At 36.0% G+C, this 27,436-nt stretch overlaps 2 protein-coding genes across 9 annotated transcripts; one reads left to right on the top strand and one right to left on the bottom strand.

Moving 5' to 3' along the window:
* Nucleotides 1–6,629: 6,629 nt before the first annotated feature.
* Nucleotides 6,630–18,751, top strand: POK1 (phragmoplast orienting kinesin 1). The gene is made up of 34 exons (XM_089723645.1): nt 6,630–7,443; nt 7,531–7,686; nt 7,990–8,073; nt 8,144–8,263; nt 8,400–8,513; nt 8,614–8,706; nt 8,787–8,947; nt 9,026–9,100; nt 9,600–9,687; nt 9,787–9,845; nt 9,925–9,988; nt 10,073–10,138; nt 10,215–10,382; nt 10,476–10,580; nt 10,736–10,971; nt 11,060–11,129; nt 11,223–11,276; nt 11,361–11,419; nt 11,954–12,020; nt 12,108–12,233; nt 12,394–13,623; nt 13,778–15,082; nt 15,174–15,281; nt 15,451–15,614; nt 15,712–15,784; nt 15,905–15,979; nt 16,428–16,667; nt 17,152–17,250; nt 17,350–17,424; nt 17,569–17,627; nt 17,706–17,817; nt 17,910–18,026; nt 18,110–18,273; nt 18,478–18,751. Exons 1-34 carry the CDS (start codon nt 6,892–6,894, stop codon nt 18,491–18,493), a joined length of 6,354 nt encoding a protein of 2,117 aa, XP_089579771.1. The 5' UTR covers nt 6,630–6,891; the 3' UTR covers nt 18,494–18,751.
* Nucleotides 18,752–18,821: 70 nt separating this feature from the next.
* Nucleotides 18,822–26,903, bottom strand: LOC105643608 (calmodulin-binding transcription activator 3). Of its 8 annotated transcripts, none has more exons than XM_020683048.3 (13): nt 26,681–26,903; nt 26,359–26,450; nt 25,759–25,881; nt 25,195–25,310; nt 24,262–24,350; nt 23,987–24,032; nt 23,506–23,788; nt 22,745–23,031; nt 21,807–22,130; nt 21,036–21,697; nt 20,186–20,753; nt 19,440–19,748; nt 18,822–19,218 (listed from the first exon to the last, which is right to left on the bottom strand). In XM_020683048.3, the coding sequence occupies exons 2-13, from the start codon at nt 26,396–26,398 to the stop codon at nt 19,177–19,179; spliced, it is 2,889 nt and encodes a 962-aa protein (XP_020538707.1). In that variant the 5' UTR covers nt 26,399–26,450; nt 26,681–26,903; the 3' UTR covers nt 18,822–19,176. The 8 variants fall into 8 exon arrangements, with proteins under 8 accessions (XP_020538707.1, XP_089579772.1, XP_020538706.1 ...); XM_089723646.1 differs by having other exon boundaries at nt 25,759–25,878; nt 26,681–26,902; XM_020683047.3 differs by having other exon boundaries at nt 21,807–22,184; nt 26,681–26,902.
* Nucleotides 26,904–27,436: the final 533 nt, after the last annotated feature.

Genomic DNA, 27,436 nt, shown 5'->3' on the forward strand with positions numbered 1-27,436 from the left:
TGTCTAACCACATATATAGGGTGCAGGTTTTACCTGCCATGTTATTTGACAAAAGTGTAAGGATTCTAGGGCTTAATGGTATGCAAATTCTTTAATTTTTAAATAAATAATTTTTGAATAGAAATTTCATTCTCATAATTTATTTTTGGTACCTTCTAATTCTAATTGTGCCAATTAAAAACACCACCAAACATGTGTACAACTATATTCAAGTGTCATTCTAAATTGGTTCTACATTTCCTATTTAAATCAAATAATTATCATATTTTAAATCTAAATTCTATTAGCTAAAAGAGTAAGAAAAATTCATTAAAAAAATAAAAAAATTATATTAGTATGGTATTTATTAAATATGGTAAAAATATAATTCAAAATTTTAATATAATTTAGTATTGATGTTTAATTTTAAATATAGATTTAATTGGCTAAAAATAAAATAAAAATTATAATATATATTAAATATGGTAAGAACATGGTATAAGAATTAAATTAAATTTGTATTTAATGTTTAATTTGAATTAAATTAATCAAATTTTTTGAAGTAAATATTTGTATATTATATTTATTAATATTTTTTATGTACCTTATTTTATTTAATTATTTGAAATTAATGTAATTATGTATTAAAATTTTATTATATTATAATTATAATTATTAAAATATGAATTACTACTATTAGCAGTATATCTGTACCTCTTCCCATATCTTTGACTTTGTATTATTTGTTTTTGATTATGTTGAGATTGAGTTGGTATGATAGGATTAGTTTGTTACTGATTCCTACTGCTAAGGAATTCAGTTTATTCTCTTTGTATTTAAACGCTTGTTTACTGGGAATAACAGAGACAATATTCATTCTTCACTCTTATATTTGTTATGGTATCAGAGCTCTCATAACTCAAAAGAGTCTTTGATTCATTTTTTTTTTTCTTTTCACACAATTATTCCCATGGCAAACATTCTAAATTCTGATAACATTACTTCCAACCTCACCCATCAAATAATCTAGTTCAACCCTACTGCTCAATTGCCTATTAAGCTCAAAGGCAGTTCCAATTTCTCCACCTGGAAAACTCAATTAACTCTTCTTCTTGATGGCCATGACCTTGCTGGTCATCTTGATGACACCACACCGTCTCCTCCAAAAACAATCACTCAAGATAACACCTCTCAACCCAACTCAGCATACCGTTTATGGTTGCGGCAGGATCGCCTCATTCATCAAGCAATGATGGCCTCTGTTGATCCAACCATTGCCTCCATTGTTGGTAATGCTTCCAACTCTGCTCAAGCATGGACAATTCTTCACAACACCTATGCCAACAAAAGTCATACACGCATTTATAGCTTGCGCGATCAACTCGGTCGCATACAAAAAGATGATAAAAGTATCACCGAATATCTTTATAAAATTCGTGAAATTGCCGATGAACTTGCTGCTGCAGGTTCTCCAATGGCAGAACCTGAGCTTACTGTTAAAATTCTCAGTGGTCTAAACTCAAATTATCGAGAAGTAGCAGCTGCAATTCGCAATAGGAGTGTCCCGATTGAGTACCCAGAACTTTGTGAAAAACTTCTAGACCATGAACTTTGTCTTCAAAGTGAAGTAAAATCAGTCTCCTCAGCTATTCCCACAGTTGTAGCTAATCAAGCTACGTACGCTGCTCGCAATGGTTGATCCAATAAGCGTTTTTCTCATAATACCCAGCAACCTTCCAACTTCCAGCCAAACCAGTGGCGTCCAAACAGACCAAATCGACAACCAACTCAACAACCAACTTGGCGTCCACCATCCTCTAACACTTCCTACAATGGAGTCACTTGTCAATTATGCAACAAATATGGTCACACTGCATCTGTGTGTCGTAGCATATCACATAATCATCTTCAAGCCAGAGCTAATTTTGTTTCAGCCTCTCAAATGTCCGACAAACCATGGGTCCTCGACTCCGGTGCCACCCATCATATCACTGCTGATCCTCAGGACATGCCTGAATACACTGGTTTTGAAGAAGTAGCAATGGGTGATGGTAACAAAATCCCAATTACACACACTGGTTCTATTCATTTATATGCATCTAACAAAGCTTTCCAGCTGTCTAATACCATTTGTGCTCCTCAAATTCAAACAAATTTAATTTATGTTAATAAATTTTGTCAAGACAATTTAATCTCAGTTGAATTTTTTCCTTCTGATTTTGTTGTCAAGGATCTTGCAACCAGGAAGCCGTTGGTGCACGGTCGGAGTAATAATGGATTATACGAGTGGCCAAAGACTCCCTTGTCCTGCTCTTTCCCTACAGCTCACACAGCAACCTCCACTAGTTCTCTTGAAACCTGGCATCGTAGACTCGGTCATCCTCATGATAGAGTTCTGCATCTTATTTTAAATCAATGTTCTATTTCTGTTTCAGTTCAAGACAAATTATCTTTTTGTAATTCCTGTCATTCTAATAAAGCTCATAGGCAACCATTTTCTCAACTTACATTAACAAGTTCAAAGCCTCTTCAAACTATTTTTATTGATTTATGGGGTCCCTCTCCCACTTTGTCTGTTGAGAAAAAAAATTATATTATTGCATCTTTGTTGATCAATATACAAAATATATTTGGCATTACACGTTAAAACAAAAAAATGAGGTGACATCAATTTTTCAAAAATTTCATCCTTTAGTTGAAAGACATTTCAATTCCAAAATTCTCTCCTTTTATACTGATGGTGGTGGTGAATTTCAGGCTCTTGATTCATACCTTAACCTACATGGAATAGAACATTTGAAATCCCCTCCATATACTCCACAACGGGTTGCCACTGCTGAACGCCGACACCGCCATATTATTGAAATTGCCCGAACATTACTCTATGAAGCATCTCTTCCATCCAACCTTTGGTCCTTTGCATGTCATCATGCCGTTTATCTAATCAACAGAATGCCCACTCACACTTTAGCCAATCATTCTCCCTATGAAATGTTATTTCAGAAACAACCCGATTACTTGTCACTAAAAACCTTTGGATGTTTATGTTACCCATGGCTAAAACCTTATTCTCCTAATAAACTAGCTCCAAGATCTACACCATGTGTTTACTTAGGTTTTTCACTGTGCCATTACTGTCATCAATGTTTTGATCCTCTCAATTCTAAAATTTATTTGTCTCGTGATGTCCGGTTTATTGAACATATTTTCCCATACAAGTCCATGTTCTCTCTTGGCTCCACTTCTAAATCTAATCAGTCTCTCAATTGGTTTGACTTAACCCAATCTCACTCTCCCACCTCACATCAGGAATCCTCTTCCGTTAATCCCGTTTCCACTCAACCTTTACCTTGTCCTATACCCGTGCTTCCTTCCCCTGTGAATTCCAACACCCAAAACTCTAAAACTGTGCCCACTTGTGACTCTGGGAACTCCGATCGTGCCACAACAGCTGCTGTGACAACACCATCTCCACTGGTATCTCCACTCATACATACACCTGACCCATCTCCACCTATACCTTCACCCATTCCTACTCGTGAACCATCCTCTCCACCTATCCCTACTCCCATCTCTTCAAATTTACCTGCAACAATACCACAACCTCCTCCCTCTCGTGTTGTTACCCGTTCCCAAAATCAAATTTACAAACCCAAGAAAATCTTTGACTACATGGCACAAGTTTTACCTACTCCCCCACCCAATACCTTTGCCCAAGCCAACAAAAACCCAGAATGGCGGACAGGTATGCAAGTAGAGTATGATGCATTAATGAAAAATCAAACTTGGGAACTTGTTCCATATGATCCCTCTAAGAATATTGTTGCTTGCAAATGGTTATATAGGATTAAACGAAAATCTGATGGTTCTGTTGACAGGTTTAAAGCACGGTTAGTTGCCAAAGGGTTCACGCAACGCCCAGGCATTGATTATCATTCGACGTTCCGTCCTTTGCTCAAGCCAACCACTGTCAGATTGGTGTTGTCTCTTGCAGTTCAATATAACTGGCCTTTGCGTCAATTAGACGTCAATAATGCCTTTCTTCAAGGCAATGTTGATGAGGAAGTCTACATGACACAACCTCCGGGTTTTGAGAATTCTAAGTTTCCCTCTCACGTTTGTTTGCTTCGCAAAGCTATTTATGGGCTAAAGCAGGCTCCTTATGCGTGGTATACTGCTCTTAAAAATCATCTTATCTCCTTGGGTTTTGCCAAATCTGAATTGGATTGTTCTCTATTTATAAGCCGTACGGCTTCTGTTGTTATTTTTGTACTTGTATATGTCGATGATCTCATTGTTACAGGAAGTTCAGTTTCTGGCATTCAGAGTACAATTGATTCCATTGCGAGTCATTTTTCTATTAAAGATCTGGGTAATTTGCAATATTTCCTTTGTGTGGAAGTGTTGCGGCAGAAAGATTGTCTCTACTTGTCTCAAGCAACTTATATTGCTAATATACTTCACATAACCCACATGCAGGAATCCAAACCAGCTGCTACTCCTATGAGCTCCTCTGCAGTTCTTTCAGTTTCTGATGGTTCCTTGCCTGTTGATGCCACTAAATATCGACAAGTTGTTGGTAAACTTCAATATCTTAGTTTTACTCGTCCCGATATTTGCTTTGCCGTGAACAAGCTTTCCCAGTTTATGCATGCTCCATCCACTATTCATTGGAAAGCTGTCAAACGGGTTCTAAGATATCTTAATGGTACTCTTCGCTATGGCCTTTGTCTGAAGAAAAGCAAATCTCTGTCACTTCACATGTATTCTGACGCAGATTGGGCCGTCGATATTAATGATCGTGTCTCAACCACTGGCTACATTCAATTCTTTGGCAATAATCCGATCAGTTGGTCTTCTAAAAAGCAAACAACAATTGCGAGGTCCTCCACGGAAGCTGAGTATAGTGCTGTTGCGAGTGCTGTATCTGAAATAACTTGGGTTCGTAATCTCCTGTTTGAAATGGTTATCAGACTTTCTACGGCACCTGTTATTTATTGTGATAACATAGGAGTCACTTATTTATGTGAGAACCCTGTGTTTCACAGTCGTATGAAGCATTTAGCAGTGGATTTTCATTATGTTCGTGATCAAGTTCATCGAAAACTGCTTACTGTTTCACATGTCCATTCTGCAGATCAAGTAGTCGATACTTTGACTAAGCCCTTATCATCCGCTGCGTTTTGTCGTCATCTGAACAAGTTAAACATTGGTCCTCTCTGTTTAACTTGAGGGGGGCATATTAGCAGTATATCTGTACCTCTTCCCATATTTTTGACTTTGTATTATTTGTTTTTGATTATGTTGAGATTGAGTTGTTATGATAGGATTAGTTTGTTACTGATTCCTACTGCTAAGGAATTCAGTTTATTCTCTTTGTATTTAAACGCTTGTTTACTGGGAACAACAGAGACAATATTCATTCTTCACTCTTATATTTGTTAACTACAACAAGTAAATACATATAGTTTACGACGTTAAATACTAGTAACAAGAAGGGGAAGGTTACATTTTGTATTGGATTTTCAAATTTCAGCCTATCTCTCTCGGCTACTGTTATTTATTTATTTTTTTGAAAGTAAAGGAGATCATAATATTATAATGAATCATGAGCAATAAGATCGTCGATACATTGGGGAGTCGTATTCCATGAATGGAAACAAAGATGTAAACATGCCATATGAGCAATAGTATATGCAGGTTTGTTGACTTGCCTCATAATCCAAATCAATTCACATGATGGAATTTGAAAAAACAATTATTTAATTTCTTCTAACACTGATGCTAAATCTGAATAAAGTTTAAACCCAGTTGTGACCGCTTGAAACAATCGCAGGCAATCTACTTCTAATAAAACGCTACCAAATGATCTTGCGAGCAACTAAGACAATAGTTCTCTCATACCGAAGCTTACCGTTATTTTTAAAGCTGTCTCTTTTAGAAAAAACAAAAAATTCTGTCTCAGCATCTTTTAAATGGGTAAACAGCTATATGGGCCCATTGTAATGTTTGAATTAAAAAGCCCACCTTTAGCCTGTTTCAAACGTTTAAAAATCTCCACTCCATTGTGAATTGTGATTACTCATCATTGCCCACTCTTTTCCTTACGTCAATGTAATGATCACCTCCTTTTCCACCGTTCAAATTCTCATCATAGTAACCGCATTACAAGAAATTAATACAAAGCTTTGCTAATTTTCTTCACTGAAAACATAACCTCTATTAAGACAGATAATTAGGTTTCATAATTGCCAATTTCCAGGATTAATAGTTTTTTTTGGCCTTTTTATAATTTTTTAAATTAAAAAATAACAATATGAAGATTTTAAATTGTTAAATTTTACCCACTATAAATGTCAAATGGAATTACGAGTGTATGTATATTTTTTATCAAAACCATGATAATTTTGATAAAGTGTATACGAAATTCGAAGCAATATAAAAAATATTCACTCAAAATTCAAAATTTTGGATTTTTTTTTTAATATTTTTGGCAATGGATATTTCAAATTGGAATCTAGTACTACATTAGAAATAAAGTTGATGATTTTGGGCCACTTCAAAATTTCTAAGAAGCCAGGGGGCATTTATGTAAAAACAGCAAAGTTAAAATTGAAAATTGAAAATGAGCGGTCAGGTCCGGTAATGTTTCTTCTCCTCTATACGTAAAACATACATCTCACTGATCTGAGCTTCAACATTCAAACTTTACTCTCACACTGTCCTATCTACAAATCTCAAAGCAACTCCTTTGGGTTTTTGGCTTTAAATCATCATTTCATCATCATTAATCACTAATTCACCATTCAACATAAACCCCTACTTTTTCATTTTTGGCTTTCAGGTTCCATTAATGGACTGAATCAGTCAGTCAAAACTCAGGTTTCAAGTGGAAAATATCATAGCTTAAGCATGTCGAGAGAGAGCTCCAGTTTTCGAATAATGGCTCGAAATGCTCATTCGAGGAATCCACAAGACGAAGCAAACGAGAATGAATTCGACAACACGCTGAATTCAGCTCACTTTCCACCTCCAAGAACACCGTTAAACACAATTCCAGATCCGTGTCAGTATCGCAGAGAGACTCATGAATACGATTTTGATTCTAAGGATAAGTTTGAAACTGCTCGAGCTGGTAGAGTTTCAGGCAAGAAACTCGAGGCCGTGGACAGAGCTGCAAGTTATGCGACGCCTAGAGTTTCCAATCGTCAAGGTAAAGTGCATTCAGAGTCAAACTCTGCACAGAGCACTCCAGCAAGAAGTGGCTCCAGAGCTTCTCTGGGAGGAGCAACGGTAGCTTATACAGCTGGGACAAAAAGCACGTATTTCACTAGAGGAAAAGAAGCAGGCTCTACTTATAGGCTTTCAAGAGGGATTTCGCTGGAAAATTCTGATTTTTCGGTGGAAGTTCCGCATTTTGAGTTAGATGAAGATGCCTCATTCTGGGCAGATCACAATGTACAGGTTTGTGCACTAACCGTTTAATTTGAAGATAAGCAGTAGTGGATTTAATTACAATACTATATATACTTGGAGATTTTTCTGCTTCAGGTTTTGATAAGATTTCGGCCACTTAGTAACGTTGAGACAATTTCACAAGGATATGGGCGGTGTTTGAGGCAGGAGAGCGAACAGACATTAGTGTGGCTTGGTCATCCTGAGACTAGATTCACCTTTGATCATATAGCCTGCGAGACCATATCACAGGTGCTATATCCTGACCATTATCTTTTAAAACAATGAAAGATATTGTGTATAATGCAGGAATATATATTTTTTCAGTAAGATGTGCAATTTTTCTAAATAGAATCCTATATATGTTATCTTTATTGGAAAGATTCGAAATTCTCAATAAAATAATTTTAGCATCAATGTTAATTTAGTTTCTCAGCCTTGAGAAATGAAAGAATCTAAGATTCATAGTTCAATCTCTTTTTCCTATGTTTAATTGCCCCTGAAGCTGGAGAGAAATTAAGCAATTTCTTATTTAGTTAACTGGTTTTGTTATAGGAAAAGCTATTCAGGGTTGTCGGACTGCCTATGGTGGAAAATTGCATGTCTGGATATAATAGCTGTATGTTTGCTTATGGCCAGGTAAGGATTGAATATGTTTGATGCTGGATGAGGCTTAGGCAAGTATTAATCTTAAAACACTGTGTTGCAGACAGGTAGTGGCAAAACGTATACTATGATGGGTGAGATAAACCAGCTTGAAGGCAACATCAGTGAAGATTGTGGGATAACCCCTCGCATATTTGAGTATTTATTTTCAAGGATAAGAATGGTAGTTTAATTTTTCTGCTTCCTTTTCACATATAGGCAGTTGTCAATTCAACTTATCTTGATTCTCTATTATTTGATATTTTTTTGGGGTGTACACTGGGGAGAATTTTTTGCTTTAAAGTGATATAATTTTGTAGGAAGAGGAGAGTAGGAGAAATGAGAAGCTGAGGTTCAGTTGCAAATGCTCCTTTCTGGAGATATACAATGAGCAGATAACAGATCTTTTAGAACCTACATCTACCAATTTGCAGGTAACTCATGTTTTCCAATTGCATTCATGGTTAGACTTCTGTAATCTTTGTACGTTTATGTGCAATAAACTCTGATAATAAATATGTATATCTATCTTAGCTTAGAGAAGATTTAAGAAAAGGAGTATATGTTGAAAATCTTACGGAGTACAATGTGAAGACTGTTAATGATATCATTAAACTTCTGTCACAGGTATGTAAAATTTAAGGACTGTGATAATTTGTTGTACTCTGCATGAATGTGACTGGCTAATTTTATTTTCATGTATATAGGGTGCTGCAAATAGGAAAATGGCAGCAACCAACATGAACAGTGAGAGCAGCCGTTCCCACAGTGTCTTCACTTGTATCATTGAAAGCTGGTGGGAGAAAGATTCCATGACCCACTTTAGGTTTGCAAGGCTAAATTTAGTAGATTTGGCTGGTTCTGAAAGGTAAGCTCTCTCCTTTTTGCCATTAACTTTTTACATTCTGTATTTCTTCAATGTTTGACCAAGCATCTAATCAATTAGGCAGAAAAGCTCTGGTGCAGAAGGAGATCGTCTAAAAGAAGCAGCAAATATAAACAAATCTTTATCAACTCTAGGGTAAAGATTTCTCTCCCTCTCTCATAAAAATTATGAACTTTATTCATTAACACCAGATGCAAGGATGATTTTTAACATTTTGTCAGAGCTCTAAGATAATAAGATCAGATGTTTGTTTTCAAGACAGTACGTAAACTTTCTTGCTTAATTTTTTCCTGTTACGTAGTTTTTATTTTCTTTATGGAAACCATACATTTAAGGCTCGCTAATCTGGACCGCCTTTTGTTGAAGGATTTACATGGTAACTTATACTATGTTGTGAGGAATTACATATGGTCTAACATGAAAAATATACTATAAGGGAATTTTATCTTCTTGGGGAGATATGTGCTAATGGTGCATTCAGTCAACATGCATTAATCTTCACAACTTAACCATAGCATTGAATAAGATGATAAGCTTCAAAAGCATTAATCAGTTGTTTAATTTTCATCCTTATTTTTTTTCTTATGCAGTTCTGTTAATTTGTTAGTTTACTTGCCTAAATCTTCTGCTTTAGATTGGTGATAATGTCATTGGTTGATTTAGCACATGGGAAACATAGACATGTTCCGTACAGAGATTCTCGGCTGACATTTCTACTACAGGTTAAATAATAGACTGTTCTCTATAGTTTTCCATGTGTTACTAACTAATTTGGTATTTCATCACAAAAACCTTGTGATTTTTTACATATCTGGGTGCAGGATTCTCTGGGTGGAAACTCTAAAACAACCGTTATAGCAAATGTCAGCCCATCTATGTGGTATGTCCTAAATTCAGGTATTCTTTTCCATGAATTCCTCATTTTCTTTTCAATCTCAAGATTTTGTCTTCCCTTGCAGCTCTGCACATGAAACACTAAGCACTCTGAAATTCGCCCAACGTGCAAAACTCATCCAAAATAATGTACTTAGCCTTGAAATTTGCTATATGTTTCAATTTTCGAAAAAATTAGTACACGTTTGATCATTTCCTCCATTCTACATCTAGGCTAAAGTGAATGAAGACGCTTCTGGTGATGTTAGTACTCTCCAACGGCAAATTCAACAGTTGAAGGTAAAAGTAGCAGTATGCTGTTTTTGTAGGTAGCCCACTGGCTATTAGTACTATAACGTTTTCAATTCTTGTGCAGGACCAACTATCCTTTGTAATAAAGCATCATAACCTCTCGACGTCTCTCTCAAGTTGTATGCCAAATTTTGAAGACTCTAGATTGGTTAGCTACCCACAAATGCATAATTCCTTAAAAGATAAAAGAGCAGCTGATAACCATGATTTAAAAAGCATTGCAAATAAGAAGGTAAGACGTTCATTCATCTCTATGTTTGACTCTTTATTCTGTCCAGGAATGTAGTGTTCTTTTGGGCTCCTAGTGCTAATATCTTTTTGTCAGCTGAAATGCATGGAAGCTACTTTAGTGGGTGCACTTAGGAGAGAAAAGATAGCAGAAACAACACTTCGGAAGTTAGAGGCTGAAATTGAGCAGATAAACCAATTTGTATGTATGCTTATAACTTCCAATTTTATATTTTTCTTGGGAAAACTTTTCCTCAGTTTTGGTAGTCATATTGCCAAGTACCTTTTCAGCTTTATAGACACGAGCAAAAATGGTTACATGCACTGGGTTAATTTACAGCTGAGCATTGCTTGCAGGCTTGCCAAAGGGAGGAGGAGTTGAAGCAAACCAAAGTGATGCTAAGATTTCGAGATGATAAAATTAAACAGCTAGAGTTTTTAGTGGATGGTTCATTGCCTGTTGATCATTATCTCATGGAGGAAAACAAATCTTTAAAGGAGGAGATCCTGCTACTTCAAGCAAGAATTGACAAAAATCCAGAATTGACACGCTCAGCTTTGGAAAATTTAGAACTTCTTAAGCAGCTTCAATTGTAATCACATGAAAGTTACACTGATATTCTGGAAGAATTCTTACTATTGCCTTTTGGATATAACTTGCTTCATATGCTATTATTTCAGGTTACAGAATTTTTATGAAAAAGGAGAACGAGAAACACTGTTGGCTGAAATATCACAATTACGTGAGCAGGTTACTGGATATCTTCTACTTCTTTTTCTTCTTGAAATGTCTCCATGGAAGCAATGAGGAAAATTCTTATTTTTCATTCTTTGAAAAATGCAGCTCTTGCACGTGCTTGAAAGAAAGCTCAATTTCTCCTATGAATATGAGAATCAGGTAGGGTTGCAATTTTCAATTACTTTTACATTTTACATGCTTTAAACTCAGCATGTTTCTTATTTGTTCATTCTCTGAGAGCAGGATAGTGGTATTTTAGGAGAGTTGGAAGATTGCAGGAACATGAATTCCAAACTTATCAGGTATTATCTTAAATCAGTTTGCTTTGTGCTGCAGCACACTTCCTCTGATCATTCATATAGAATTTTTTTTTTTTTTTTTTTTTTGAGGGGGGGGGGGTTGGTTGCCAACGAGATTTCTGATGACACTCTTTTGTTGCCTGCTCAAACTTTCTCTTTGATTAACATTTATTGAATCTTATCATTGTAATTCAAGTCTTGAAAAAATCATGTACCTCACTAAATAGGTTGTGCATGAAATTATTTTTCCATCCATAGATAATCTTTGTTTATTGACAATTGTCCAGTTAATGGGTGCTGGTACATCAGAGTATCGAGGCATTCTATTGCAAACTATTCAGCATGATCATCTCAATGTTCTTTGCTGAAGTTTCTTGTCATTTATATATCTTCATTTTCATCCTTTAGTTCAATAGTTTTGCTGGTCATTTTGTTTAAAGGATATAACGATCTGAAACAGATATTAATCAGATGAGGTTTAAACAATATTTTTACCTTGTTCCTTTCTCAAATATTATTTCTGGCTTGTGCCTGCAGAGAAGTAGAAGACTTAAGAAGAGAACTGAAAAGATATTCGAGTTGTAGTCAAGCTGCTTTTGATGCTGTAAGGATATCTAGTAAGCTATTAGAAGTCTTTATGAGATGGCTTAGCTGTCATCACTAGTGCTTAATAATTTGGCATGCCCTTCAGGTAACAGATTCTTTTTCCAAGGATCCTGAAGAAATTAGGCTTTCTTTTCCCAAGGATCCTGAAGAAATTAGGCTTTCTTTTTCCAAGGATCTTGAAGAAATTAGGAATTCAGATAAATACTCATTGGTGAGTAAAATATTAGTTTGTGCTTGCTGTGCAAATTTTTGCATGGTCTTTGCTGTTGCATAAATTTGGATAGTTTATGTGAAAGACGAAGTATATACATCATGGATAACATTTTTTCTGTATTTTGGTGGTTGCTTTACATTGGCCACCGCTGTTACAGGTCGAGACTGTTTCTGCTGAAAGTGAGTCTGGAGATGAGATGGCATCTTATAGGCAGGCAGATGGTAGTCAGAAGATGAGAAAAGCCTTAGTTATTCAGTCTAGTGATACTCAAAAAGAGTTGATGGATGCTAGATCGTTAATAAAAGCAATGGAATCTGAGCATGCCCATCTAATTGAAGAACTGCAACTTACACAGGAGTTGAATTGCCAGTACATGGAAATCTTAAAAGAGAAGAACAAAGTAGAACAAGAATCAGTGGTTGAAGCTGGAAGTGAGTGTCTGGAATTACAAAATCTAGAAAAGAAGAACAGAGATCTAGTTACGGAGGGCACAGAAAATCTCCAAAGCAACTTGCAAGCCAAGTTGGAGAAACTGAGTGAAGACCTTGAGCAGGCAAGGTTACTTAATTGCCAATATCAAAAAGATCAGGCATCACAGTTATCTCACCAGCATCAAGTTAATTTAATCCATGAACAAGTTGAGATAGAGACAACAAAAACAATTATTCATTTACAGGAAGAGGTTACTGCTCTTCAATTAGAACTCAATGAGAAATTATGTTCCATGACCCAAGAAAACATGAGGCTACGAAATACCCTAGAAGAGAAAGAGGAAGAGATAAGGGTACTTTGTGGGGAGTGGGAAAGGGCAACCTTTGAACTAACAAGCTTCCTAGTGGAAGGATCAAAATCCCTTGAAGAAGCCTCAGGTCAGATTGAAAGTATTGTCTGTTCATTTCCTCAAGAGAATGTTTGGATTAGAGAACAAGTTGAGAAGGCTGCCAAAGCTTGCATTGACAAGGAAGAAACAATTTTATGGCTAGAGAAAAGCTTGGAAGATGCACAGAAGACAGTTGCAGACATGGAGCTGAACTTACACCTCTTAAAGGAAGCAACAATGGCTTTGAATGAATTTCCACTATCAGACAACGATCAAAGCATAGAAGAGGCAATCAACTTAAGCATGCTGTTAAATGAGAAGTTCAAAACGATAAAGATGCTAGAAAGTAATGTCAAATATCAGGAATGTCGCACTGTTGAATCAGAAAAGCTCACTGATGCTGCATTGTCTGATTGCACTGTTGAATCAGAAAAATGTGCTGATGCTGTATTTTCTGATTGCCACAAGGTTTCTCTATGTAATGACATTGCAGAGATGAGCAAAATGGTTCAATCTTTAGGCCTGGGAATGGAAATTGCAGAACCCTCCTATCATAATGCCAGAAAGGTATTAACCCGTGCATGTCATTTTTAGACTTTTTCCAAACTAAAAGCATCAAAATGGGAAACTAAATGCATGTATTTTATTTTCTCTCATTGTTAATAATTTTTATAGCGCAAATTTACTAACCTTAACTAAGTGATTATTTTTTAATTTGTAGTTAGTTGCTGATGACAAGGTTCATTATGCTAGTACTTTCTTAAGCAAGTGTGAGGAAGCCCAAGCAACAATGAAGGAAGCTGATCATACATTGAAAGTGCTGCTAAAAGCAAATGAAAATGCAAATCACTTGAGTTTTATGTGGAAGCAATCCAGCGAGGAACTGATGATGGCAAGGTCACAATTGCTTGAAGAAAATGAGCAACTTAAGGCTTCATTATGTATGAAAGAAGAAGAGAACAAATTACTGCTGGATGAAATTTATTGTGGCCTAGTAGAAATAGCAAACTCTGTGTCTTTATTTGAGAGATGTTTTCAGCAAATGCAAAGAGAAGTGGATGACAGATATAAGGTCTTACATTCAGATCTCTCATCTATGGGAAAAGACCTGCTTCACTTTATTTGCAACTCGAGATCATCACTTGAAGTTATTTTCTCTGAGATAATGGAGAAGGAATTTGGTCTCTTTGTCAGGTATCAATGTATCATAGAAAAGGTAATCCAAAAAATTCCAAACTTTGATGTACAATCTGGAATTCCCCCATTTGGACAGCAAGACTGCTATACGGCAATTGATGCTTCAGAGGAAGTTTGCTCCAGTGGCAAAGATGATATTCTGATTACTAATAAGGTCACAGAAGGGGGTAAACTAGTTGCAGACCTGGAAGAAGGAAGCCCGGGTGTATCATATGACAGCATGACACATGATAACATGTTTCTTAAGAAAGAATTGGAAAGGAAAGACTTTTTATTGAAGGGTTTGCTTTTTGATTTTAGTTTGCTTCAAGAAGCAGCCTCTAACAGAAGTGATATCAAAGATGAAGTTGAAATGTTAATTTTGGCTTTGAATGAAGTTCGACATGAGCTAGAACTGAAAACAAGTGAGCTTGATAAGCTTATGATGCAGTATAGAAAAGTTGAAGGCTATCTGGCAGATACTGAAAATGCTTTGGCCATATCAAATTCTGATATTGTGCATGCTAAGGAAAGAATAGATTCTTTATCAGACCAAAACGCTGACTTGAGAATGCTTCTAAAAGATCTCTATCTCAAAAAGTCTGAAGCTGAAGAACAATTGGAAGAACAAAAGGAGCTTGTTAGACGCTTGGAAAAGGAAATTATTCTCTTAACTTCTTCTGTTGAGAAAAAGTTATGCTTGTCAGTTGAAGGCTTTGAAGAAGAGTTGAGAAATGCCAATAATGAGAGAGAGCGATTTCGTGAAGAAATTTGTGCTTTGAATGATAAGCTTCAGATGGCATATGCATTAGCTGATGAAAATGAAGCTGTTGCTGTTGAAGCTCGACAGGTATGTACTTAACAACTTATTCTGTTGAGACCGAGAAGATGATGACCAGGTGGATGTCGACTAAAATTGAATTTATATTTGGGTTACTTAGGAGTCAGAGGCAAGTAAAATATATGCTGAACAGAAGGAAGAGGAGGTCAAGATTTTAGAACATTCTGTGGAGGAACTTGAGAGCACCATAAATGTATTAGAGAGAAAGGTAATTTTCATGGTTGTTTGAAGTCCTCATGTTGCTAATGGGGCACAATATACATATAATATGCAAACTAACTGTTGATTTTCACACCAGTGAAATTGTATTATGCTTTTGGCTGTATTGGCCTCTTTTTACACTTAATTAAAGCAGCTAAATGCATGTTTTTAATCAGGTGCATGAAATGGATGAGGAGGTAGAAAGACATCGGTTGATTAGAGAATCATTAGAAAGGGAGCTTCAAGCTTTAAGGCATAGATTGTCAACAGTTGAAAACTTCACTGACATTATGGACTCTGAAAACAGAAACTCCATTCAAAATGAAGATCTTATATCTAGGTTCAACATAATGATTTCTTTATTGATAAAAAACACTGGTTTCTTCATTGCCTTCACTTGGATTTTGAAAATGTTTTTGACGCTTGCTATTTCACAGTAAATTGAAACTCTCTGAGGCGCATAACCAAATAAGATTTCTTGATAGGGACATTGCAGAAAAGGATAAAGAGGTATGGGCTTTACTTGCTTCCAATTTACAGCCTTAAAGTTAAAAATTTGTTGGCTGGAAAAATATACACTTTATCATTTCCCCAATTTGTTAACAGAGAAATTTCCTTTATGTTTTGTAGATCAATCAATTGAAACAATACATCTCTGAACTTGTTTTGCATTCTGAAGCCCAGGCATCACAGTACCAAGAGAAGGTAGTTCTCCATGCATTAACCTTGTCCGGTGTTTATTATACCATTGACTTGTATGATATGAAAAATTATGAATGGAAGCAAGGGTGTTCTATAGTTTGATCTCTGCCTTTCAGCATTGTCTCAAGAAAACCATTTTATAGTGTATGAGATATTGATGAACTTGAGATTATATAATTCAAGTCCTTGTTTGTAAAATCAATATCCTATCTTTTACCACATAATTTTGGATCCAATAATTAATACATGTTGCCTTGATTTCTACTAAAACAGAAACCAAATATATGATCATTTCAGAATATAATAAGAAATTATATATTCTAGAGGTTCAGGAGGTTCTTTGTACCAAGGATAGATTCTAATATTTCAAGATAACTTTACATGTCTCTGTCATCATGCCAAATGTTGTACATGCCAATTATGTATGTGACAACTTCTACACTTGGAACAGTATAAGACCTTGGAAGCCATGGTTCGTGAAGTTAAAACAAGTTTATCGAATTCAGCATCGACAGTAGCAATACAGGATAAAAGCGAGAAAAGCTCAGTGAGAACAAGGGGCTCGAGTTCACCATTTAGATGCATTGCAAGTTTGGTTCAGCAGATGAGTCTGGAGAAGGATCAAGACTTGTCAGTGGCAAGGCTTCGGATAGAAGAGCTAGAAGCAGCATTGACTAGTCAGCAGAAGGAGGTGAAGTAGACATTTTTACAGTTCTTTTGTTACAAAATTCTTTTACTGGTGGAGGATATGTGGTTCCACTTCCAGTTATCATAGAAATCTATAGATTATTGTGATAACAATAATTTAGTAGATTGATCAAGAAATGAAGATATTTTACTTCGCTTGGAGGTCACAGGTTTATAAACAGTTGCACTGAGATTTTTTTAAGCTGGCATTTCTTAGGAAATACTTAAAACCTTTTCATGCATGAAATTCTTAAATGTTGTCAAATGTTATTGTCATTCATTCCTTTTTGACTTAAATCAGATCCTTAATTTCTTTCATTGACAGCAAAGCCCAGATTGATCCTCAACTTTTTTTTCCTCTCTCTTTCTCTCAACTTTTTCCTCCCTCTCTCTTCTGCACTTGCACGGAATATTTTGTCACGATGAAGAATATCCACATAATTATTAGCCAATGGAAAGAAATTTTGACTCAATTAATACTGGATCAGGTGTGTACGCTAAATGCTAGGCTGGCTGCAGCAGAAAGCATGACCCATGATGTCATTCGTGATCTACTTGGCGTCAAATTGGACATGACTAACTATGCAGTAAGAGTTCAAATTATCATCAATTTGCAAGTAATGAACGTAATAGATGCGATGCTCAATTGCTGAACTGTATGCCTCTTTCTTCTCTGCATATTCTAGAACTTGATTGACCAGCACCAGGTTCACAAATTAGTGGAGGCAGCTCATAAGCAAACAGAAGAGTTCCGTGCAAAGGTACAAGTACCACAAAAATATGTTGATTATATATTGGATTAGTGCGGAATATGAAATAAACTGTTATTCAATTACCCCAACTTATCTAGGATTAAGGTTTAGTTGTTGTTTATATTAAATCAACTGTTATTCTCATCATTTTAGGATCAAGAAATCTTGAACTTGAGGAGACAGATGAACGATCTGATTGAAGAAAACGAGAGGTTGGGGGTATCTCCATAACTTTAATTTGTTATAATAGTCTTGTACATCTTAATTCTGAAATGCATCTTGTGCTGTAGTTGCATCTTTGAAATAAAAGAGAAAGCAGCAGATACGCTAGGTGCTCAGATGATTGTCGAGCAACTTAAGGAGCGGGATCAGTGGCTTTCCGCACAGAATGAAATGCTGAAGGTGTGGATAGTAAAAATAATATCTATTACTAACTAAACAAGTAGCTTTTGATGAAGTTCTGTTCATGATTTCTGCTACATTTGCCCCTCTAGATGGACAAAAGCAATCTGCTAAGGAGAGTTGCAGAACTGTATGAGATGATAAAAACTCTTCTCGGAACAGAGTCAGAGAGTACCCAAAAGCAGATTCAACAGACATCAAAAACTAAGGTTTGTACCTGCATTGCCACACGAGTTAAAAGTTCTCTTTCCATTTATCTTTTTGTAAGAAATTAGTTTTCTTCATGTAACAGGAGAATTGCACGTCAAGGATGGGTAATGGTGATTTCGCTAAGAGGTTGGCACACTCTGAAAAGCTCCTTTCTCGTGTGAATGATGAACTTGCGCAGTATCGTGGATCAAGCAGCAATCATCCGCGAGTCAAAATCTCCGGGAATGGCCTAGAATTAAAACACAGGTACGTCTGTCAGGTCAGGTGGGCTTTTTGAAGTGACTTCGTTAGTGACGTCAGGTGCATCGCAATGTTGTTGAAATCTAAATGCGGCGTTTTGTCGGTTGAATAGCCTTCTAGTGGATCTTTAGGAAATATAATGGGGTAGGCAGGAGGTTTTTTAATTAAAATTGAGACTATTTACTCGTTACTTTGTGTTACATTTGACAGGAAGCAGAAGGCTTAGCGCAACATTGTACAGATCCGTTTGTTCTCGTGCAGCTGAAGGGGCTGATCACCACTTGCAATGACTACACTTCTAATAAGTTTTTGGCATCCGATATACCGTACATCTTCGTATATTCTCATACAAGGCTTTTCTAAGCTCAGTCAATTCGTTAAATTGTTGTAATTATTTTACATTATATGTTGGTCCTATTTCAAACGGCTTCTCGCTAGAAACTACATTTTTTCTTGAATCAATTCCACCAAAGGTTTTCAGTAACATCACCAGAATAAAATGAAAAATTGGTAACAAAACAGAGCAAAGATGGGGAAAAAAAAGGGTCAAAGAATGAGAGAATCACAGACACACTTGCCTTTTGCTTTGTTAAAAAATTGAAATTAGGCAAACGCCATTTTCAGATTCTAAACGCTGATGCCATGTTCATCTACTCAAATTGACAGGAGCAAATTCCTTTTCCACTATACCAGCTAAAGATTGACTAGTGCTTTTGTACAATTCAACTTACCCAATCCTATTCCCCCATTAGATTTTGGTAACAAAAACAATCCTTGATGTTAGTTATTGAATGATGATTAGCAAGCCAGATGAACCATGCAGCAGCTTGATTCCATCTAATACTGACATCAACTGACCAGATCATTAATCAGCTATTACGATATGAAATTGTCAACTATCATTAACAATTAACTTTCATCTTCTGATACCCTAATCCCTTCATCACTCATCTGTACAGAACAAAGTGTAGAACACAAAAGTCAGTAATCAATTTTGACACACTAAACCAAGATGGAACAATCACATGGCGATAAGAGAAATATGCTTCATGCGTGTGAAAGTGATCAATGTGAAATCCAGATGGTAGAAAAACAGATATCACTTTTAGAAGAACTGACAACACTTTAGCAGTCACATTTAAGTTTTTCTGCTGTAAGCCCTGCAACATTACCTTGAGATTCTCAGATTTTGCAACTAGCCTCATGTACTGATCACGTGCTGCAGGGTCTCGAACCATTGACTTGACCCTTGCAAGAGCATTTTCAACTCCAGCAGACTTCTGTTTGCGGCTAATGCTCAGAAATTCATATTCATCAGTTTTGTCAGTTTCTGATACTGCATCTCCTGTTATCTTTTCTGCCCGAAATCCTCGCAAACCAGATCCCTTACGCCTCCAACGCAGTATTACCTTCTCAACAATACTGACAGACCAAAGAACTTTTTTATATTGCCTACGTATCTGATGTCCCCTCACATGAGCCTGAAAGCAAAACAGCAGACTGCATAAATATTTCCAATACTCAGATTGCTTTGACCAATTTTTTTCAACAAAATGAAAAGCACAAAAACAAATATGAAATTCCTGGTTCCTATTAATTGCATCTGTTACTAAACTTAAGGATAAAGAACTTCAGGATTTCAATTTAACAATTGATCTCGGAAGGTCTAGATAGACATGGTACTAGAAAAGAACAAGGGGAAAAAGAAATTCAACCTTGTAAGAAGGTCCAGATAGACATGATATGGTATCAGAGGAGCCACTCAGGACTAGATTAACAATCCATGGATTGCTTCTAAAAATATATTTTGACTTCACCGAAGCACATTTGAGGACAAGTAATAATTCATATAAAAACGATACTCTGCTTCATAATGCAGAGACTAAATTGTCAAAGAAGTTATGGAAAAGCACCATACCTGAATTTTTACAATTCGGTTGCGTATCTTCAAAAAATCTTTTCTCCCCTTCCAGCCACGATATTTCTGTTGGATCTTTACAGCTGCAGAATGCAAATAATCTTCAAAGTGACTCCTTTGATCCTTGTTCAGAGAACCAAGGGCAGCCAGGTCAAGTGAAACTTCAGAATCATCACTGATCTTAGGAAATTGTTTACAGTTGAAAGAATAAGACCGATAGGCTGCTTGAATAAGAGCTGCTGCAAGAGCTGATTTTCTGACAGCAGCAAGAGATCCTTTCAAGGACTGATCATCCACTAGCCCATTTAACGGAATAGCGACTTGGTCTAGATCCTCAGTAGCCTTCTCAGCCGCAATGGTAGCAGTAACACTATCTGTCACATCTTTGATATTTAATGAAGAAAGGTGACTAGTTAAAAATGCTTCAGCCAAGTATCCAGCTATTCCTTTATGTCCTTGACTTGATGCTAAATCAGCTGCAATTCGTCCGCCAGGAAACGCTGTGGTTGGATCATCAACGGCAGCTGGATCCACACCCAATCTAACAAGTGCAATAACTGTTTCTTCTCTGAAGGAAGCAAGAAAGAAACACGAATAAGATGGTATAAATTTTGAATATACATAGAATATGAACTTTCAAGAATTTAAATCAAAATAAACAGCACAAAGTCCACAGTAATGTACGAAATTTTAACCGAGGAAACTGCAGCATAGAAAGGATCCAATATAACAGATTGAGAAATGTGTTCTCTTACAGCGAGGAAATGGTTTAATTGCAACAGTCGTCACAAAAGCAAACTAGGAAATTACAAAATCCTAAGAAGAAGAGAACACAACATATGAATCTGACCTCCCAAAAAATGATGCCCAGTGAAGTGCAGTTCTTCCCTGTGCATCCCTGAAATTAGGATTGTTACTGGCAGCCACTACAAGTCTCACAGCCCAATCATAACCAAGACCAGCAGTCAAGTGAATAACTCCTTGGCCTTCATCATCCAACACATCTGGCCCTTTACCTCCTTCGTGAACTTTAAAGATCAGCCACTCACAAAGCCTGTCCTTCAGCAAACTCTGGACCAAATTATCTTTGGTTTCAACACAAGTGACTTCATCAGTGCTACCTTTCCTCATTGAATATAAGGTCTCCTTTAGCTTACATTTGTTGCATCCCTCAATTGAGCAATCCAACCATTTCCTATCTGGGCCTAGATTTAGTAACTTTGCTAGACGCACTTGCAAATGGAGCATCTTATCTTGCACACTTCTGATGGTCAAAAAAGCGATGCTTGATGGATTCTCACGAAACTCGAATTCCCTTACCTCACTACATGCTAATCTGTTACGACGGGTGATATAGAATGGGACCCGCCCAGTAGCATGTAGAGGAGCATGACATCTGATAACATTATCTGTCAGAACTTCAGCAGTAACTTCAATTTCACCAAACATACATCCCCATTTGGTTTCCTGGGAAAACTTCTTGCTTCCTAAAAATATGCCAATTATTAGAACCTGACAAAAAAGAACCACCACCATACGTCAGCGAATTCATCTCAAAATTCTTCTTCTTCTTCTTCCAAAAAAAAAAAAAAAAGAAATATTCAAAGACAAGGACACAAACCTTTGTTTCAGAACCAGAATAAGCCCAGTCTGGAGAGAAATCACGAATGCTAAATAATTGTTCTTGGGAAAGAGAAGGACCCAATGATTCAATATCCAAGTGCATGTGATGTGATAAACTGGAGACTTCCCTGTCTTCATTCTCAGCACCCACTGAATTCCAATAATTGCCAGAGTCAGAGGCCATCAAAGAATCATCATAATCTCCACCAATTTCCTTATCCATCCATCTTCCAAAACTGTCAAGTTTCTTAAGCTCCCCTAATTCATTTGCAGATTCACCATCTTTGGACTTGTCATCAGTTTCGGCAGTAGAAGCAGCTGTCTGAAAGCTAGAATGATTAAGAAACTGGGGATGAATCAAATTAAAATCGTGCTCCTGCAGCAACCAAATATGTTACAAGCATCACTTGCTGACTCTTTACCATAGGAAGCATTAACCAAAACACACATAAGGAAAGGTGCAATATTTTGGCAATAGAACACCAACAATGGCAAGATGTAAATGACCATAAGATCATCTTGTTCCCTTTACACGAGATAATTAAATATTCAAGACAGGATGCAGAATAGATACAGGACTATTCTAACACAATAAATGTTTTGAAATAGGTCAGATGAGATGAGATGATATGAATTACCAAAATGCACAAAGTTAAACGTCACATAATTATGTACTCCAGTGATATGGTAACTGCAATTAAATCAATAACTCTTGTAAATTCTGTAGTACTAATCCAGTTCACGTAAATTTTGTGCCTGCATCATTTTGACTTTATATGATGATCTACAAAGAAATATTGATTTCAGGGCTATTCATCCATCTCAGATCAATCTTATGCATCCATAGTTAGTCACACAAGAACACATTATTGAAGCAATCAAATTAACATATAAAAGTTCTTAAAGATTAAAACAACCACAGAATGTGGACAACACCTGAATTAATCTCTGAGGAACTGCTCCTACTAGTGCTTGATCATCTATGTCAATAGTCAATCGATCTGCAGGAGCCACAGCATCTGGAGCATCACCACCTAATTCAGAATTTGACTTATTTGAAATGAAGTCAGTTCCACCAGGTTGTCCAATATAGAATTTCTTGTCAAGCACATCATATGCTGTTTTGCTGAAGCTGGGATTGTCAGTCCACAGGGATGATCCAGTGCTGTGATTAGCTCCAATAAAAAATGATCCAGCAGGATTCTGTGATGACACATGGAGTCCTGAATCATCATAACCAAGTTGCTAGCTTAAGACTAAAAAAAAAAAAAAAAAAAACTTTTGACACATGTCAAATAAGAAGCAGAGCAAGAATTTTGACATGCAAGACGATATTAACCATGAACATTGTTTATAATTTAAAGTGAAAAAGATAAGTCCTAATAAAAAGAACTAGGAAAAAGAATAGATTAAAAGCCAAAGGGACAAAATGACATCAGTCATCACCCTAATAAACTGTATGACATTAGTTGCTTATGAATAAAATAAAATAGTAAGCTAAACAATCATTTTATTTTAACAGATGAAGTTACAATCATTTTATTTACAGTTACGTATTCACCTTACACCTTACACCTTACACCTTACACATTTATTGACAAATTTTAGGTATGCATTCAGCCCTACCAACTTAAAAAATGTTAATTTTCTGGTAAGGAAAAATAAATGAATTACAGACACTCTGCAAGTCACCTTACCTTCAACTTCAGTAGCAAATAAAGAACCATTATGTGGCACGGGACTGTAGCCAGGTCCAGTAAAGGATTCTGCTCTGGGATCATCTCTAGAATCAACCTCCTCAAGTTCTGAAGATAATGTTTGATCATTCCAGACAGCTCTGTTTTGACTCGATGCATAAGACGTCTGAGCTGTAAAAGCTGGAGATGCTGTTTGCGGAAAGGGTGAAGCAGAAAAGGGTTGAGGGCTGTCAACCTTTGCAACTGGAGGTGATAGCAAATGAGATACACCAGACCTGTACCCCTGATCACAGAAAAGATTAACCATTCAAATCACACAGAGACATGTTATAGTAAGTAGCATGATAAATTCAAAAGGATCTTCATGCACAAAAAAAAAAAAAAAAAAAAAAAAAAAAAAAAAAAAAAAAAAAAAATACAAGACACACATGTATGTAGAGAAAAATAACAGAGGTATGAAGAAGATAGGTCGTGTGTATACCTCTTTTACTTCTCTGTAGTGCACAAGGACAATATGCTCCAACTTCCTGAAACCAAAAAAATATAACCACAAAAAATTTATAAAGAAAAATAAGATATATGCTAATATGACACAAAAGTGCTGCAGCAAAGTATTTCTAGACATAAGAACAGTCCCATATTTGTCGGGCTATCAAAATACTTCTCAAGCTGATTATTACAAGAGGTAAAGCAACATGTGCAATTCCAAAGAAAAATCTAACTTTTCAAATCAGCAAAGCGAATAGGGGCACTCACGCATCAAGCATCCAGTAACATCGTCGTTGAAAGCTGTCATTTTCCTCTCCATGGGCATAGTAACAATGAAGAACATCCACACTGCCAGCCTATAAAGCCAGATAGAGAATTGAATAATTAAGCAACCTAAGGCAACTTGTAAAATTCACCTAAGTAACTTTATCCATGGTGAAGGAAATGCTAAAGCATCAGAAATAAGAGTGATAAACATTTGAAATTCAATGTACAGGGAGCATCTTTAATTACACATCTCTTAGCACTCCAAAGAGAAAAATCCAAAGATGGTAAACATGATTATGTCCTCACCAAGGGCGGGCTACTCCTCAAGAAAAGACAGTATCATGACTGGAAGATGATTAAGATAGTATATATAGAATACCCCTTTTGCATTATTTTCTAAAACAATTTTTACAAACACTTTACACAATTCAATTCAAGTCTACTTACATCTAGCCTCGATCTCACTCCACGCATATCTAGTCCCAATCACTCAACTCAATCTCTACAGCTTTTAAGTTCACACAAAGCTATTGATTTCTCATATACGTAGTGAAGAAATACATGAAAAGAAAGTGCATGTTATTTGAAAAGGAAGGATAGAAAAAGATAGTTAATTCTTCTGCTAAACTAATTTAGACTCAAGCAGCTGAACCAAAAGTCATGGTTACTTCACAATCTAACAACAACCCCAGAGACAGATGTTCAAACTCTAATATAACTAAGCTTAAATTATCAAAAGAGACGTCTCTACAATCTAACAGTTCAGTATAAGTAGGGCTAGTTCAGTTCCGTAATGTACAAAAAAATGATTTGACTGAAATTCTGATTTTACAGTTTTGGAATGAAAAACTCCCAGAAGACTCTTGAACTACACCAGTTAGGACTGACCAATAAAAATAGGTGAACTTACAAATAACAAATTGAACTGCACACCTTCAACTTTTCATGAGCTTCTCTGACAGTTTTTCCATCTTTTTTCTTCCTCCAACGGTGACCATCTTTACGAAAGTATCGAAGTGCTTTTCGATCAAACAAGAATAAAGAACCAGCTGAAAAACAAATATAATTTAGTTGGTGTTTGCATGTACCAACAGGGAAACTTGAATCTCCATCTCTGTAAGAGAAAATGTAATCAACTAGTGACATTTGATCAGGAAGTAACAGATGCATGAGTTTGAGTGAGAGTAAGCAACACTTGATCTCAGATGGCTGGTCTTATCAATAAATTAGCTGACAGCTTCCAAAAGCAAACTGCCTATTTAAACGCAGACAAAAAATGCCAATTCAAAATGACTATTATATTTGGAAACCAAGGCATTTTCTTGGAGGAAGAATCTCTAAGCTTCTTCCCATAGGTTTTATGCATATGAATCATGGTCTAGTTTGCAAATTTAAATGTCAATAATGTGTGTTTACTCAAGACAAAATAACATTAGATATAAATAGAAATAGGCCCACCAATGATTAAACAACTACAAAAGCATGAGCAAATCAAACCTGAAGGCCTAATAGGTGGATCTGGAGTCAACTTAAACCTCTGATAGTTTTGAATTATTTCTAAGATCTCACTTGGCCGAAGCCAACGGTGTTTCGCTTCCTCCAAAATCTGCCGTAAATCTGCTAAATTCCAAGAAACGCACAGATTACTAAAGATCTCAACATTAAAAAATTCATAGCATACATCCACTAGAGGAAAAAAAAAAAAAACTAAACTCGCCATTTAAGCAGAAATACAAAATTTCAAAATGATAAAGCATATAGAACAGTCATTGATTAACATGTTCAAAAGCCAACGCCTAAATATTAAGTAGGGTGGCCAATCAGAAACTCACGACTCGGAGAAGAGTCTCTCTGTTGTTCAGGATTTTTTTCCTTTTTATGTATATATGGCTCAGTTCATGTGCAGTCAGAAACAGAGACGTATAAAAAAAGGATTTGGGGGGGGAGGGGGGGATAGAGAGAGAGAGAGAGCATTCACTGACATCCGGTTCTAAACATTCCGCATTTCAAACAACACATTTCGCGCAAAAAGATGATACAAAACAAAAACCACAAAACAGGAGTGCAATAAGATAAAAAGGAAAAAAAAGGTCTAACCAAGTGCTTGATTAGGAAGATATCTTCTAGTCTCAGCCATTAATATAAACCATAGATTTCATGAGCCAATCTCTGATTACAGTTGCAGAAACCTGCAGAAAGCAAAACCTCTCATTTCATTTCTACGGGAGAATAACAAAACCAGAAAAAAAAAAAAAAAAAAAAAAAAAAAAAAAGCAGAACTCGCATGACTAACTGCAGCGAAGATAAATTTGAAAGGGGGAAATGAAAATTCTGATGATAACAAAACCCTAACAAAAGGGAAAAAAAAGAATTTTATAAATTGTAGGAGGACGCTGGGGATACAGAGATAGAAACAAACCTTGAAAGGAGCAACGAGAGAGAAGAGAGGATCGAGTGAAATCCACTGAATTAAAAATAATAAAAAAGAGAGAGAGCTCCTATGTAATCAAAGTCAATGTCTGATTGGTCTGTGTACACACTGCCCGAATATCATACTAGCAGTAGTATATGTGTAGGCGTGGGGCCAATATCCTACGTCGCATTTCCGTTACTTTCGCACGAAGAACGCCCGCCCGATTACAACTGAGATGCGAGTCATTTCATCCTTATTTCATCTAATAACAATAGTATAATTCCTCTCCAAATACGTGTTAGCTTTGTTATCCAATACACTTTCCACAAATACTCACCGGTGTGATACATTCACTTATGTATTAAATCAATTATATTAATAAATAGTTCTATCTATATACTAATTTAACTATAAGCGGTGTAAGTTCTTACCGTATATTTGAAAAAAATAAAATAATAAAATTTTATTTTTAAAATATTTTTTTGATTGGCTTAATATATAAGATTACACGTACGCTCGGTATAGACAAAAAAATTTCTATGGTGCATAGTGAATTTTCTTCTACAAAGAATTATACCTCAAATTAATTTTTGGAACTTTTTTTTTCTTTTTTGAGAACGAATATTGGAGAGTTGAAAATACATATTTACCAAATCTCTATACCATAATTAACATAACCAATTACTCCATTAAGATAAGATATTGGAAAGTTAAAATTGAAATTATTGTTTTAGAATGTGATGGTCTACGATGGGCAAAAAA

The sequence above is a fragment of the Jatropha curcas genome, chromosome 7, assembly GCF_041381405.1.
Source record: "Jatropha curcas cultivar XTBG-Jc1 chromosome 7, XTBG_Jcur_1.0, whole genome shotgun sequence".
NCBI lineage: Eukaryota > Viridiplantae > Streptophyta > Magnoliopsida > Malpighiales > Euphorbiaceae > Jatropha > Jatropha curcas.